General features: G+C 44.1%; 1 protein-coding gene across 7 annotated transcripts in view; it reads right to left on the reverse strand.

The window, feature by feature from the left end:
- Positions 1-1,102, reverse strand: part of UBL7 (ubiquitin like 7) — a 14,436-nt gene extending 13,334 nt beyond the window's left edge. The window contains exon 1 of one of the 7 annotated variants that reach the window (XM_032244823.1): positions 1,012-1,102. In XM_032244823.1, the coding sequence (XP_032100714.1) occupies positions 1,012-1,051 (40 nt within the window). In that variant the 5' untranslated portion in view covers positions 1,052-1,102. Of the gene's footprint in view, positions 1-704 lie in introns of all 7 variants that reach the window. The other 6 variants (XM_032244826.1, XM_032244825.1, XM_032244827.1 and 3 more) reach the window with 6 other exon arrangements.
- Between the last annotated feature and the right edge of the window lie 12,476 nt (positions 1,103-13,578).

A 13,578-nucleotide genomic window follows, 5' to 3' on the forward strand; every position in this document is an offset into this window, starting at 1 on the left:
GCCTGTAATCTCAGCTACTTGGGAGGCTGAGGCAGGAGAATTGCTTGAGCCCGAGGGGCGGAGGTTGCAGTGAACCGAGGTAACACCACTTCACTCCAGCTTGGGCAACGGAGACTCCGCCCCCCACCCCCACCCCAAATAACTCTTCCAATGCCTCCAAACCATCTATACAAATTAAGTTTAAACTTCATCGCCTGGCTTACCTGCCAGCCTTCTTCACCAACAAAGCTCTACCTTGCCGGAGCCTCCACAACACGTAAGTACACACTCATAACGAAGCTCTCCCCTATTTTACACCTCTGCTCATCTAACTGTGCCTGTAATTTCTCTTCCCTTTTTGGCCTCTTAGCAAAATCCTACTGAAACCAACACAAATTCAACAACCTCACTCCATTGTTCCTCCATTGTTCCCACATCCCCTCAAAACAAAATGGCTACAAATACCTGCCTGCCCCCTCCTCCATCCCAAGTCTTGGAGGCCCTTGAAAACAAAAGACTAAAGTTTTTCGCCATCCTTGTCCCCATATATGCCTGGCATGTGTGGACCCCAGAAAATAAATCAGAAACTGACGGCGGAAGAATCTTGTAAAGTAAGGTAAGTCCTTGTTACAGTCATCATTATTGCTTCCAGAGTCCTCTGGTAAGGAAGAGGAAACAAAAGGCTGTGAAGCTGCCCAGCACACCTTAAAGCATCCTCAAAGTACCTTCCACCTCAGGTTTGTGCCAGAAGGAAGTCGTTTTATATACCATGTCTCACTTAATCCTCATGATGGTTCCTTGTGGGAGCATTATCATCCACATTTTACAGATGAGGGAACCAAGACTGTCGCTGGCCCAAGGTCAGAGATAGCTAGTAATGGGGCAGGGACACTATCCGGTGGCGACCTCACCGCTCCAGTGCGGCCAGCTAATTAGCTGACATACATCGAGCCCGCGCAGCCCGGGGGCCCAGCGCCCTCACCCGTCCCGCGGAAGGCACCCGGCCGCACAGCCGCCGGTGTAAACACTCACTCTGGCCCTCTCGCCGGAAACCGGAAGTTCCGCTCTGCATTCTGGGAGTTGCAGTTCCCGCTGTTGCCACCCCACCCCACCCCGCCCCCTTATAAACAGCCAGTCTACTGGGGGCGCTAGTTGCAAAACTTCCGGCTCTGGGGAGGGCGTGATTTCCGCGCTCTTTGAAATGTCCGGCGTCAGGGTCCCTGGGCTTTTCGTTGGCGAGGGTCCCACTTCTTGTCAGTCTTCGGCCTGGTGATTACCGCGCTCTGCTGAAGAGCATATGAAGTACATCGGTTCTGCCAGTTTGGAACGCGCTGCTGGACACTCGGCCGTGTGGCGGACCCCGGATCCCCTCCCACTCCGACCATTCCCTCCAGAAGGGCCAGTTCCCAGCGGCCCCTTTAGGCACATCCCAATGGTTTCCCACCGTCCTCACTATGCAAACGGCTGCTCCCGGGTGAAGGCAGCCTCTTCTGTGCTCCTTGCCGCTGACTGTGGAGGCACACCAGGAACCAGACGATGACCCCCTACAAAAGTTGGGTCCTCGAGGAGAGCTACTAACCTGGGTTCCTGGTACACCCTCAACATGCTGTGGAGAAGCTTAACTCACAGTCATTCATAGAATCAGTTTGGGGAGGGGAATTTCCGCTGAACTCTCATAGAGAAATTTTTAGATAACTGAGAAAGTTCTGCACGGGTAAAATTGAACAGACATTTTTTTGCACAGAAATTAGGATTACCAGAAATACTGAAGAAAGACTATTGATTGGACTCTTCTCAAGGAATTAATAATTCAAGAACTAAGGAAAGGAAAAAAGTGACTGAAAATACTGAAGTTAATCATAGCAACTGAAGGCTGATCCTGTGTGGACGAATGTAAACACTGAATTCCAACATCCCAATGTATGGCCTGGGATTAAGGCAACAATTGAGCAGGGTAATGTTACTGAGGAAAGGAAACAGATCGCAAGGTCTTACAGGGCCTAACATTAAAGGCAGATCACCCCTCTGTTCTCGTAAGTTATGTGGGGTTTTTTTTGAAATGGCTTTCACTGTCTTCGGGGAGTTTATCTGCAAGATCAACCCCACCATTGTATGTTGTGGGCGCACTAGGAACCCATGTCTGTTCCCAAAGTCCCCCTTTCCCATCCTACCCGTCTTTAGATATACCCCCTCTTTCAGTAATCTTTCTAACTAGAATTCTTTAGACTCCTTCCTCTCCTGTCGACTAAGTTACTTGCACCTGAGCTCCATAATTTATCAAAATTACATATTGTGAATATTTTCCCCAGTTAATGATTTTTTTTTTTTTTTTTGAGATGGAGTCTCACATTGTCCCCCAGGCTGCAATCTCGGCCCACTGAAATCTCTGCCTCCCAAGTTCAAACGATTCTTCTGCCTCAGCCTCCCGAGTAGCTGGGACTACAGGCGCGCGCCACTACCCTTGGCTAATTTTTGTATTTTTAGTGGAGACGGAGTTTCACCATATTGGCCAGGCTGGTCTTGAACTCCTGACCTCGTGATCCGTTCCGCCTCGGCCTCCCGAAGTGCTGGGATTACAGGCGTGAGCGACCACACCCAGACTTTTTTTTTTTTTTTTTTTTACCCTTAATGGTATTAAATAATTTCATTTAAAAACTATGGCTTCAGCACCTACAGATCCCCGGAGCTCCCAGCTGAGCACGCTGGATCTCATAGTCCCTGCTGCTTTGCCACCCCATTCCCCTCAATAAAATGGTTGGTTTGATCCCCCAAAACAAAACAACTGATTTTTTTTTTTTTTTATTCTTTGTCTTGCTCTGTTGCCCAGGCTGGAGTGCAGTGGCCAATCTCAGCTCACTTTAACCTCTGCCCCCCTGGGCTCAAGTAATATTTCTTCCTCTGCCTCCCAAGTAGCTGAGATTACAAGCACCCACCACCACACCCAGCTAATTTTTGTATTTTTAGTAGAGACAGGATTTCACCACATTGGCCAGGTTGGTCTCAAACTCTTGACCTCAGGTGATCTACCCATCTTGGCCTCCCAGAGTACTGGGATTACAGATGGGAGCCACCACGCCCAGCCTGAAATTTTGTTTTGATGGTTAGTTCTTTTTGTGTACTGTATAAGAAATCTTTGGGCTGGGCGAGGTGGCTCACACCTGTAATCCCAGTACTTTAGGAGGCCGCGGTGGGTGGATCATGAGGTCAGGAGTTCAAGACCAGCTTGGCCAAGATGGTGAAACCCCATCTCTACTAAAAATATAAAAATTAGCCAAATGCAGTGGCAGGCACCTGTAATTCCAGCTACTCGGGAGGCTGAAGGAGGAGAGCCATTTGAACCTGGGAGGTGGAGGTTGCAGTGAGCCAAGATTGCACCCCTGCATTCCAGCCTGGATGATAGAGCAAGACTCTGTCTCAAAAAAAAAAAAAAACGAAAAGCAAACTTTGCCTGCCCTCATTGTGAAGATATTATCCTGTGTTTTCTTCTTTGTTATTTTATCTTTCACATTTAGGTCTATGATTAATTTGACATTAATCTTTGTATGTGATAGGAGTTAGACATCAAGATTCTTTTCTTCCATGTCGGTGTACAATTGATCCAGCCCTATTTACAAAACATAATTTTGGGCCAGGCACAGTGGCTCACACCTGTAATCCCAGCACTTTGGGAGGCTGAGGTGGGTGGATCACGAGGCCAGGAGTTCGAGACCAGCCTGGCCAACATGGTAAAACCCCGTCTCTACTAAAAAAAAAAAAATTAGCTGGGCATGGTGGTGCGTGCCTGTAATCCCAGCTACTCAGGAGGCTGAGACAGAAGAATCTCGTGAACCTGGCAGGCAGAGGTTGCAGTGAGCCAAGATCATGCCACTGCACTCCAGCCTGGGTGACAAAGCAAGACTCCGTCTCAAAAACAAAAAATTGTTCCCACTGAATTTCAGTGACAGCTTTGTCATAAATCTGGTGACTATGTCTGGGTCAATTTTTGACTCTATTCTGTGCCATGGGTGTATTTTTCTGTCATTGTGCCAATATCACGTCTTGATTTGCATAACTTTAGAGTAGGTCATGATATCTGGTAGTGTAAGTCCTCTACCGTTTTTGCTTTATGAGGGGCATGGCTATTCTATCACCAATGGATGACAATTGTTAACTTTTGTTTTATGCTTCTATAAGTATCATTTTACTGAATTTTAAATATATGTATTCAACAAAATTTAGATTACACTGCACATTTACTTAGTAATCTACATATTTTACTTAGCTGGAATATTTCCCGTGCTTAAATTGTCTTGAGACTTTTTACTTTGAAGTAATTTCAAGTTTACAGTACTATTGCAAAAATGTTACAAAACAATGCCCTCATACCCTTAACCCAAAGTCCCCAGTTGTTAATAGTTTACATTTACTTTATCATTCTTTCCCAGTCTCACTATGCATATTGTTCTTTTGTTTTTCCACCCAAGCCATTTAAGAGCCAATTACAGACGTGATCGCTCATTACCCCTAAATATTTCAGTATTTCCTAAAAACAAGGATATATTCTATGCCACAGCCACAGTACAACCCAGCAAAATCAAGAAATTAATAAATACAGTACTACCATGTAACCTACAATCTCATTCAGTTTTCATTAACCATCCCAGTTAGGTGGAGACTGATCATCTCTCTCTGCTATTTTCATAAGTTATGTCAGAGATTTTCACAAAATCTGTCATATCAGTCATTTTGTAGCAGGAGTGGCCGAGAGAAACAGACCTCTTGAACACCAAACTGGGAAGGAAGAAGTTTATTTTTATTATTATTATTACTGCTGGGAGCCGGGCGACAATTTGTTTAAATGACCCAGCTCAGCTAACAAAGAGAAGCTCTGCCTTTTATATAGGCTCACACTCTAAATATTATACATGAAAGGTTTACAGCCTTAGAAATCAGATATGAAAGGGCCTTGGGTTTACAGTTTTAGGAATTACATGTGAAAGGTTTCTGGTCTCTGGATGGAGGAGCGGGGTGGGGTTTGATCTTATTTAAGTAAAAACAGGGTCTTCTGGAAAGACTCCCCCATACCATGCCTGCTATTTACAGGAAAGTGATTCAGGAGGCGCCAGTCGGCCAGCCTTTTCTTCTATTGAAATGCAGTGTGGAAGTCAAGGGGGAGGTGATCCTAGATGCCTGGGTCTCCTTCCTCAGTTTCTCCAAAGAGTCTTAGTTCCTTTTAGTGAAGAATGGTATTTAGAAGCCAAGTCTGGATGCTAGATGTGTTTATTGCTACTGAGATGTCATTATTTCCAGTCTACCTCAGTGACTAGACCTAGCAAATAAATGAATATTGATATACACACACCATTCATCTATATTTCTATTAAATATATTTAAATGTGTGCATATAGATGTGTATGTTATATCTACATATATAGATCTATGCATATGTGAGCATATATATGTGCACACATATTACAATATACATGTATATATAAAATATGAGTGCACACCAATGCCTCAGATTCCAATCCAATACCACATATTCTCTGTAATTTTACCTCCCTTCTGCAACAGTAAGAAACTTGATTCTCATTTTCCACTATATACTTGTATTTTCTCATGTTGAAATGGTACCTGATATGGTTTGGCTGTGTCCCCACCCAAATCTCATTTTGAATTGTAATCCTTAATGTTGGAGGAGGGGCCTGGTGGGAGGTGATTGGATCCTGAGGACAGACTTCCCCCTTGCTGTCCTCATGATAGTGAGTTCTCACAAGATCTAGTTGTTTAAAAGTGTGTAGCACTTCCCCCTTTGCTGTCTCGCTCCTGCCCTGCCATGTGAAGATGTGCTTGCTTTCCCTTCGCCTTCTGCCATGATTGTATGTTTCCTGAGGCTTCCTCAGCCATGCTTCCTGTATAGCCTGCAGAACTGTGAGTCAATTAAACCCCTTTTCTTTATAAATTACCTGGTCTCAGGTAGTGCTTTATAGCAGTGCAAGAACAGACTAATACAGGACCGTAACAATGGAGCCTCCTCTTCAACTTGATTCTTGAGTCCTTTTGACATAACCCTGGAGATTTTTGATAGCTTCCCTGCTATCTGTCATGACAAGAGTTCCTAGCTAATCTTGTACTTCCTGCCCTAGGCATAAAAATTAGCCATTTCTTCAAGACATTCATATGGTTTTCAGTGGGAAATTGTATAGCAAGACCACCATCTGGGCACTAGGGATACTTATTGCTACTGAATCGGTTGTTAATTGTAAGCCACGTTAGTGGACGGAGCTAGGGGGAGATCTATATCCATAGAGATAGAGAACATTTATACTGCTACTTCAAATTCAGGACTACAGAGGTTTGGGTTTGGGTTTGGGTTTGGTTTTTTGGGGCGGTTGTTTTTCTTTTTGACACAGGGTCTCACTCTGTTGCCCAGACTGGAGTGCAGTGTTGCAGTCATGGCCCACTGCAGCCTTGAACTCCCAGGCTCAAGTGCTTCTCCCACCTCGGCCTCCCAAGTAGTTGGGACTACAGTTGTGCACCACCATGCCTGGCTAATTTGTGTATTTTCTATGGAGACAGGGTTTCACCATGTTGCCCAGGCTGGTCTCGAACTCCTAGACTCAAGCAATCTGCCCACCTCAGCCTCCCAAAGTAAGACTACAGAGTTTTAATTTAATCTTTTATATATTACATCTGTATTTCCTTTCTTCCACACTGAGAATACTAGTTCTCAAGAACGTAAGGGACAATAGTATTTAAATATTCCATAACTACTCATTTATTTATTTTTTTTTTATTTTTTTTTTCTTGAGACGGAGTTTCACTCTTGTTACCCAGGCTGGAGTGCAATGGCGCGATCTCGGCTCACCGCAACCTCCGCCTCCTGGGTTCAGGCAATTCTCCTGCCTCAGCCTCCTGAGTAGCTGGGATTACAGGCACGCACCACCATGTCCAGCTAATGTTTTGTAGTTTTAGTAGAGACGGGGTTTCACCATGTTGACCAGGATGGTCTCGATCTCTTGACCTTGTGATCCACCCGCCTCGGCCTCCCAAAGTGCTGGGATTACAGGCTTGAGCCACCGCGCCCGGCTACTACTCATTTATTTATCCTACATCACATACCCAGCAGTCTCAAAATAACAATACTAATGATACTGTCACCACCAATATATTTATTGAGATGTTTAAAAAAAAGTTTGCATGTGCCCTTCTCATTCTAACCCCTCCATTCCTTCTCTCCATTTTAACAGATGTGCTATATATTATCTGAGCCTGTACTTATTACTCTACCTTCCTCTTTTTAGCCCTCTTAATACTACAAAGAATTCCATGTTTAGTGCTCACCATTGGTTTTTGTTTTTGTTTTCTGAGGCAGAGTCTCACTCTGTCACCCAAGCTGGAGTGCAGTGGTGCAATTTTGGCTCACTGCAACCTCCACTCCCCCAGGTTCAAGCAATTCTCCTGCCTCAGCCTCCCATGCAGCTGGGATTACAGGTACGTACCACAATGCCTGGCTAATTTTGGTATTTTTAGTAGAGACAGGGTTTCACCATGTTGGCCAGGCTGGTCTCAAACTCTTGGCCTCAAGTGATTCACCCGCCTCGGCCTCCCAAAGTGCTGGGATTATAAGCATGAGCCACTGTGCCCAGCCCACTGGTTTTTTATTATTGAACTCATTCTCTAGTAGATTTCCTGGAAGGGCTACAGTATTCTCTGTGAGTGATATTCCCTAAGCTTTTGCATATTAATAGCAGTTTATTTGTGGCCTTTATGCTTGAAAATCAGTTGGCTAAATATAAAATTTTTGGCTCACATTTTCTTTCCTTGAGATATTTCATTTTCATCTGATGACAAAAATCTAATTTTCTTTCCCTTACGAGTTACTTGCTCTTTTTACCAGGTTACCCAAGTAATTTCAAAATATTTTTCTTTAAGTTCCAGTCATTTTACCTGACTGTGTCTTTGTGCTGTTTGTTCTATGTCAGCAATCTCAGTTATGTGATATTCTCTTCCAAAATGTAATTTATATTTTTTTATTTCAGTAAAGATTTATTTTTGAATTACAGATTTAGAATAGCTCCGTTCTTTTGCTTTCGTTTGCCTCTTAAGAGGACTCATGTTAGCCATATGTTGTATCTTTGCTGTCTCTCTTCAATATCTGCCACTTTTCTCAAATCTTTTCTCTCTCTTCATTTTAAAAAATACTTTCTAAATGTTTATTCTTTCTACATCCTACTTAAGGCATCTGTTGTATTTATTCCTTCTGTGTTCTTTTTAATTTAGTCTTAATTTTGTTTTTTTGTTTTTGAGATGTAATCTCACTCTGTCGCCCAGGCTGGAGTGCAATGGGGCGATCTCAGCTCACTGCAACCTCTACCTCCTGGGTTCAAGCACTTCTCCTGCCTCAGCCTCCTGAGTAGCTGGGATTACAGCTGGGCACCACCACACCCAGCTAATTTTTGAATTTTTAGTAGAGATGGGGTTTCACTATGTTGACCAGGCTAGTATCAAACTTCTCCCCTGAAGTGATCTGCACACCTCAGCCTCCCAGAGTGCTGGGATTATAGGCATGAGCCATTATGCCTGGCCAAATATCATTTTCTTAATATATTTCAGTTTATTTTAAAATAGATGATTATAGTTTTTTTTTTTTTTTTTTTTTTTTTGAGACGGAGTTTCGCTCTTGTTACCCAGGCTGGAGTGCAATGGTGCGATCTCGGCTCACCGCAACCTCCGCCTCCTGGGTTCAGGCAATTCTCCTGCCTCAGCCTCCTGAGTAGCTGGGATTACAGGCACGCACCACCATGCCCAGCTAATGTTTTGTAGTTTTAGTAGAGACGGGGTTTCACCATGTTGACCAGGATGGTCTTGATCTCTTGACCTCGTGATCCACCCGCCTCGGCCTCCCAAAGTGCTGGGATTACAAGCGTGAGCCACCGTGCCTGGCCTAGATGATTATAGTTTTTTATCTGTTCTCTGTTCACATCTTATTGGTATGCTTTTATTGTTTATAGAAATATAATTCTGCTGCTTATTCTCTTATTTTCTTACCATAATTTTGTATGACATTTGGCTTTATTTTCTGTTGTTCATTTTTGTGTGAAATTACTTTTCCTATGCTTTTAAAAGAGACGTGGTTCAGGGTAGCATTTCAAACTTGAGAGAGCTGCCTCCTCTATTGTTTTCATGTAGTGTTAAAAAATATGGCAGCTTGCTTTCTGAGATTCTTCAGCTCTATTAGCCTTCCTAATTTTTTTTTTTTTTTAATTGAAATGGGGTTTCACCATCTTGGCCAGGCTGGTCTCGAACTCCAGACCTCAGGTGATCCACCCACCTCGGCCTCCCAAAGTGCTGGGATTACAGCCATGAGCCACTGCGCCCAGCCAAGCCTTCTTAATTTTTATCTGGATCTTCACTTTCCTTCATCTCTATTGATGTCTGTCCTGATCAATTTTGGTTCCATTTCTAGCAGCTTTTCCTCAGTATGAGACCCTGTTCTGGAGGGAAACTCTGGCAGGCCAGGTTTAGGATTGATATAAGCTGAGTTGCTTCAGCCCCTTAAAATCTTAAAGCAGACCAGTTACACTTAGTCACTGTACACTTAGTCACTGTTGGAATGGGCAAAAAACCTCCCAGTTTCAGCTGTTGTTCTCAAATTAGTCAAGCTTTCTAATGAATGCCTGCTGGCTCGTTAGAGGAGTTCCTATTCTCAGATCTGCTAGATGTAGCATTACTTCCTTCTGCTTCTTTCTGCACAGGTGATGAGGCCACGCAAGTCTTGCAGCTGCCAGTAGTTTGTCCTCACCAACTTGGATTTTGGAGTTAATGGGGATATATCATGACCTGATATTAGTCTGTTTGGGCTAATACCACAAAATACAGAATGTATGGCTTAAACAACAGAAATTTATTTTCTCCCAGTTCTGGAGGCTGTAGAGTCCAAGATCAAAGTTCAGTCAAGTCAATTTCTGGTGAGGGCTCCTTTCCTGCTTTGCACATGGCCACCTTCTTGTTTTGTCCTCATACAGTCTTTCCCTGATGGCTGCAATTGAAGAGAGAGATCTTCCTCTTATAAGGCCAAATCCTATCAGATTATGGCCCCACCATCATGACCTAATTTAATCTTAATAACCTTCTAAAAGCCCAATCTCCAAATCACATTTGAAGTTAACACTGTGGGTTAAGCCTTCAATATATGAATTTGTGGTGGGTGGGGACAATTCAGTCCATAGCCCCTAGGGGTTTTTTGTTGTTGTTGTTCTTTGGGTTTTTCTTTTTGAGGTGGAGTCTTGCTCTTGTCACCCATGCTAGAGTGCAGTGGCGCAATCTCAGCTCACTGCAACCTCCACCCGCCAGGTTCAAATGATTCTCCTGCCTCAGCCTCCCAAGTAGCTGGGACTATAGGCATGCGCCACCATGCCCAGCTAATTTTTGTATTTTTAGTAGCGATGGGGTTTCACCATGTTGGTCAGGCTGGTCTTGAACTCTTGACCTCGTGATGTGGCCACCTTGACCTCCCAAAGTGCTGGGATTACCATCGTGAGCCACCGCGCCCAGCCTTTTTTTTCTCTCTCTTTTTTTTTGACAGCCTTGCTCTGTTGCCCAGGCTGGAGTGCAGTGGTACAACCTCGGCTCACTGAAACCTCCACCTCCCAAATTCAAATGATTCTCCCACCTCGACCTCCAAAGTAGCTCAGACTACAGACATTGGCCACCACACCTGACTAATTTTTATATTTTTTGTAGAGACAGGGTTTCATCATATTGGCCAGGCTGGTCTCAAACTCCATACCTCAAGTGATCCACCCCCTTTTGTCTCCCAAAGTGCTGGGATTATAGGCCATAGCACCTAGTTTTGTTGTAAATATTGTCCGTGGATTTTTGGTTTTGTCACCAGGTTGCTATGCTTTTAAGTGGTGGTCCAGAAAGATTAAAAATCTTGGCTGGGTGGAGTGGCTCATGCCTATAGTCCCTGTACTTTGGAAGGCTGAGGCAGGAGGATCACTTCAGCCCAGAAGTTTGAGACCAGCCCAGGCAATGTAAGATTCCATCTCTACAAAAAAATTAAAAATTAGCCAGGCATGGTGCCATGTGCCTGTAGTCCCAGCTACTCAGGAAGCTGAAGTGAGAGGAATAGTTAAACCTAGGAGATCAAGGCTGCAGTGGGCCACGATTGTGCCACTGCACTGTAGCCTGGGCAACAGAGCAAGACCCTATCTCACAAGAAAAAACAAAAACAAAAACAAACAACTAGGTCACTCAATATGCTAAGTGAAATAAGCCAGTCACAGAGAACAAATACTGTATGATTCCACTAATGTGAGGTACCTAGAATAGCTAAAATCAAAGAGACAGAAAGTAAAATGTTTGTTGTCCAAGACTTGGGATAGGGGAATGGGGAATGGGGAGTTATTTTTTGTTCAATGAAGCAGAGTTTCAGTTTGAGAAGATGGGAAAAGTTCTGGAGATAGATGATGGTGATGGATGCACACGTGAACGTGCTAAATACCACTCAACTGTACACTTCAAATGGTTAAAAGGGTCATTTTTAGTTATCCATATTTTTCTATGATAAAAAAGAAAAAGTAGAAACACATAAAACAGCAGTCCCCAACCTTTTTGGCACCAGAGACCAGTTTTGTGGAAGATAATTTTTCCACAGACCAGGGTCAGGGGATGATTTTGGGGTGATTCAAGCACATTGCATCTATTGTGCACTTTATTTCTATTATTACATTGTAATATATGATTACATAACTCACCGTAATGTAGAATCAGTGGGAGCCCTGAGCTTGTTTTCCTGCAACTAGACGGTCCCGTCTCAGGGTGAAGAGAGACAGTGACAGATCATCAGGCATTGGATTCTCATAAGGAGTAGAGTATGCAACCTAGATCCCGCACATGTGCGGTTCACAGTAGGGTTTGCGCTCCTGTGAGAACCTAATGCTGCCATTGATTTGACAGGAGGCAGAGCTCAGGCAGTGGTACGAACAACGGGGAGCAGCTGTAAATACAGACGAATCCTCGCTCATGCCGCTCACCTTCTGCTGTGCAGCCCGGTTCCTGAAAGGCCACCCCTGGGGTTGGGGAACCCTGACATTGAAGACCCCAAAAAAGGACTCCATCAAAAGTTGAATGATTCCACCCATCAATCAGTGTGCTGGGATTCCACCAACCCCTTCACTTGACTGGAGACTATTCTAAGAATGAAGACTGTGAGTCCACTGAAATGATTGTGAAATATAATCATACGTCTTACTGCATCTGTCTTTCTTCTCCTGGAGCCTGAAATAAAAATGGACAAGGAAGAAATGACTACCGTTACGGGTGAAGTTTTATTTAACAAATATTCAAGTGCCTATTATATGCAAGGCATTGTCAGGAACTATGGAAAATGTAAAAATGAAGCATATACAAGAAGCTCGGAGTCCTGAAGGGGATATTTACATGCATAAGTTTTATCATGAATAATTTTAATACAAGAGAAAATAAGAAGTATGCCCTGTTCTGTGCCCCCAAGGTGCTCTGTGATCACAGCTCACTGCAGCCTCAACCTCTGGACTTAAGTGATCCTCCCACTTTGGCCTCCCGAGTAGCTGGGACTACAGGCACGTGCCACCATGCCAGGCTAATTGTTTTGTACTTTTTTGTAGAGATGGAGCTTTGTCATGTTGCCCAGACTGGTCTTGAACTCTTGACCTCAAGTGATCTGTCCAGTTCATCCTCCCGAAGTTCTGCGATTATGGGCATAAGCCACCATGCCTGGCTTTGCTTTTCTTAATTATTGTATGTGTTTCACTGTATTGTCATCAACAATTCACTTTCTATCTCCCACGCTGTGGTAGATTGTGTTGATGGCCCACTTCATCACCTTCCCTGTATCATGCCCTTTACCATGTGACTGCACCAGTGCCCTCCACCACCATGAGTGGAGTACCCTGTCCTGCCTCTTAATTCTAACTAACTTCCACTATGTGCCTTGGTTTGGCCAGTGGAAAGCTGGCAGATTTCATGGCAGCAAAGGCTTGAAATTCATCTGAACATTGGGAGCTGTGCCCTTTTGCACCTCTAGCATCATGATGACAACATGACAGACACATGTTGTGGAGCATTCCTGAGTTGCTCCAGCTGATGCCAGCCTTGTTTAGCTGCCTGCCAGACTGCATATAGATGTGTGAGTGAGCCCAGCCAAGAAAAGGGTACTAATTATAATTATACAACTTGATGAATTTTCACAAAGTAAATGTGTCTATATAATCAACACCCAGATCAAGAATTAGAACCTTAAGAACACCTCAAGGGCACCCCTCATGCACCTTCCCAGCCATTACCCACTCCTCCCTTCTCCAGAGGTAACCATTATCCTGACTACTTTTTTTTTTCTTTTGAGACAGAGTTTTGCTCTTGTTGCCCAGGCTTGAATGTAATGGTGCAATCTCAGCTCACTGCAACCTCCGCCTACCAGGTTCAGGCAATTCTGCCTCAGCCTCCCGAGTAGCTGGGATTACAGGCACATGCCATTCCAGCTATATATGGGGTCAGGCACGGTGGCTCATGCCTGTAATCCCAACACTTTGGGAGGCCAAGGTGGGTGGATTGCTTGAGGTCAGGAATCTGAGA

Source organism: Sapajus apella, unplaced genomic scaffold, assembly GCF_009761245.1.
Source record: "Sapajus apella isolate SASKATOON/1434 unplaced genomic scaffold, GSC_monkey_1.0 scaffold55, whole genome shotgun sequence".
Lineage (NCBI taxonomy): Eukaryota > Metazoa > Chordata > Mammalia > Primates > Cebidae > Sapajus > Sapajus apella.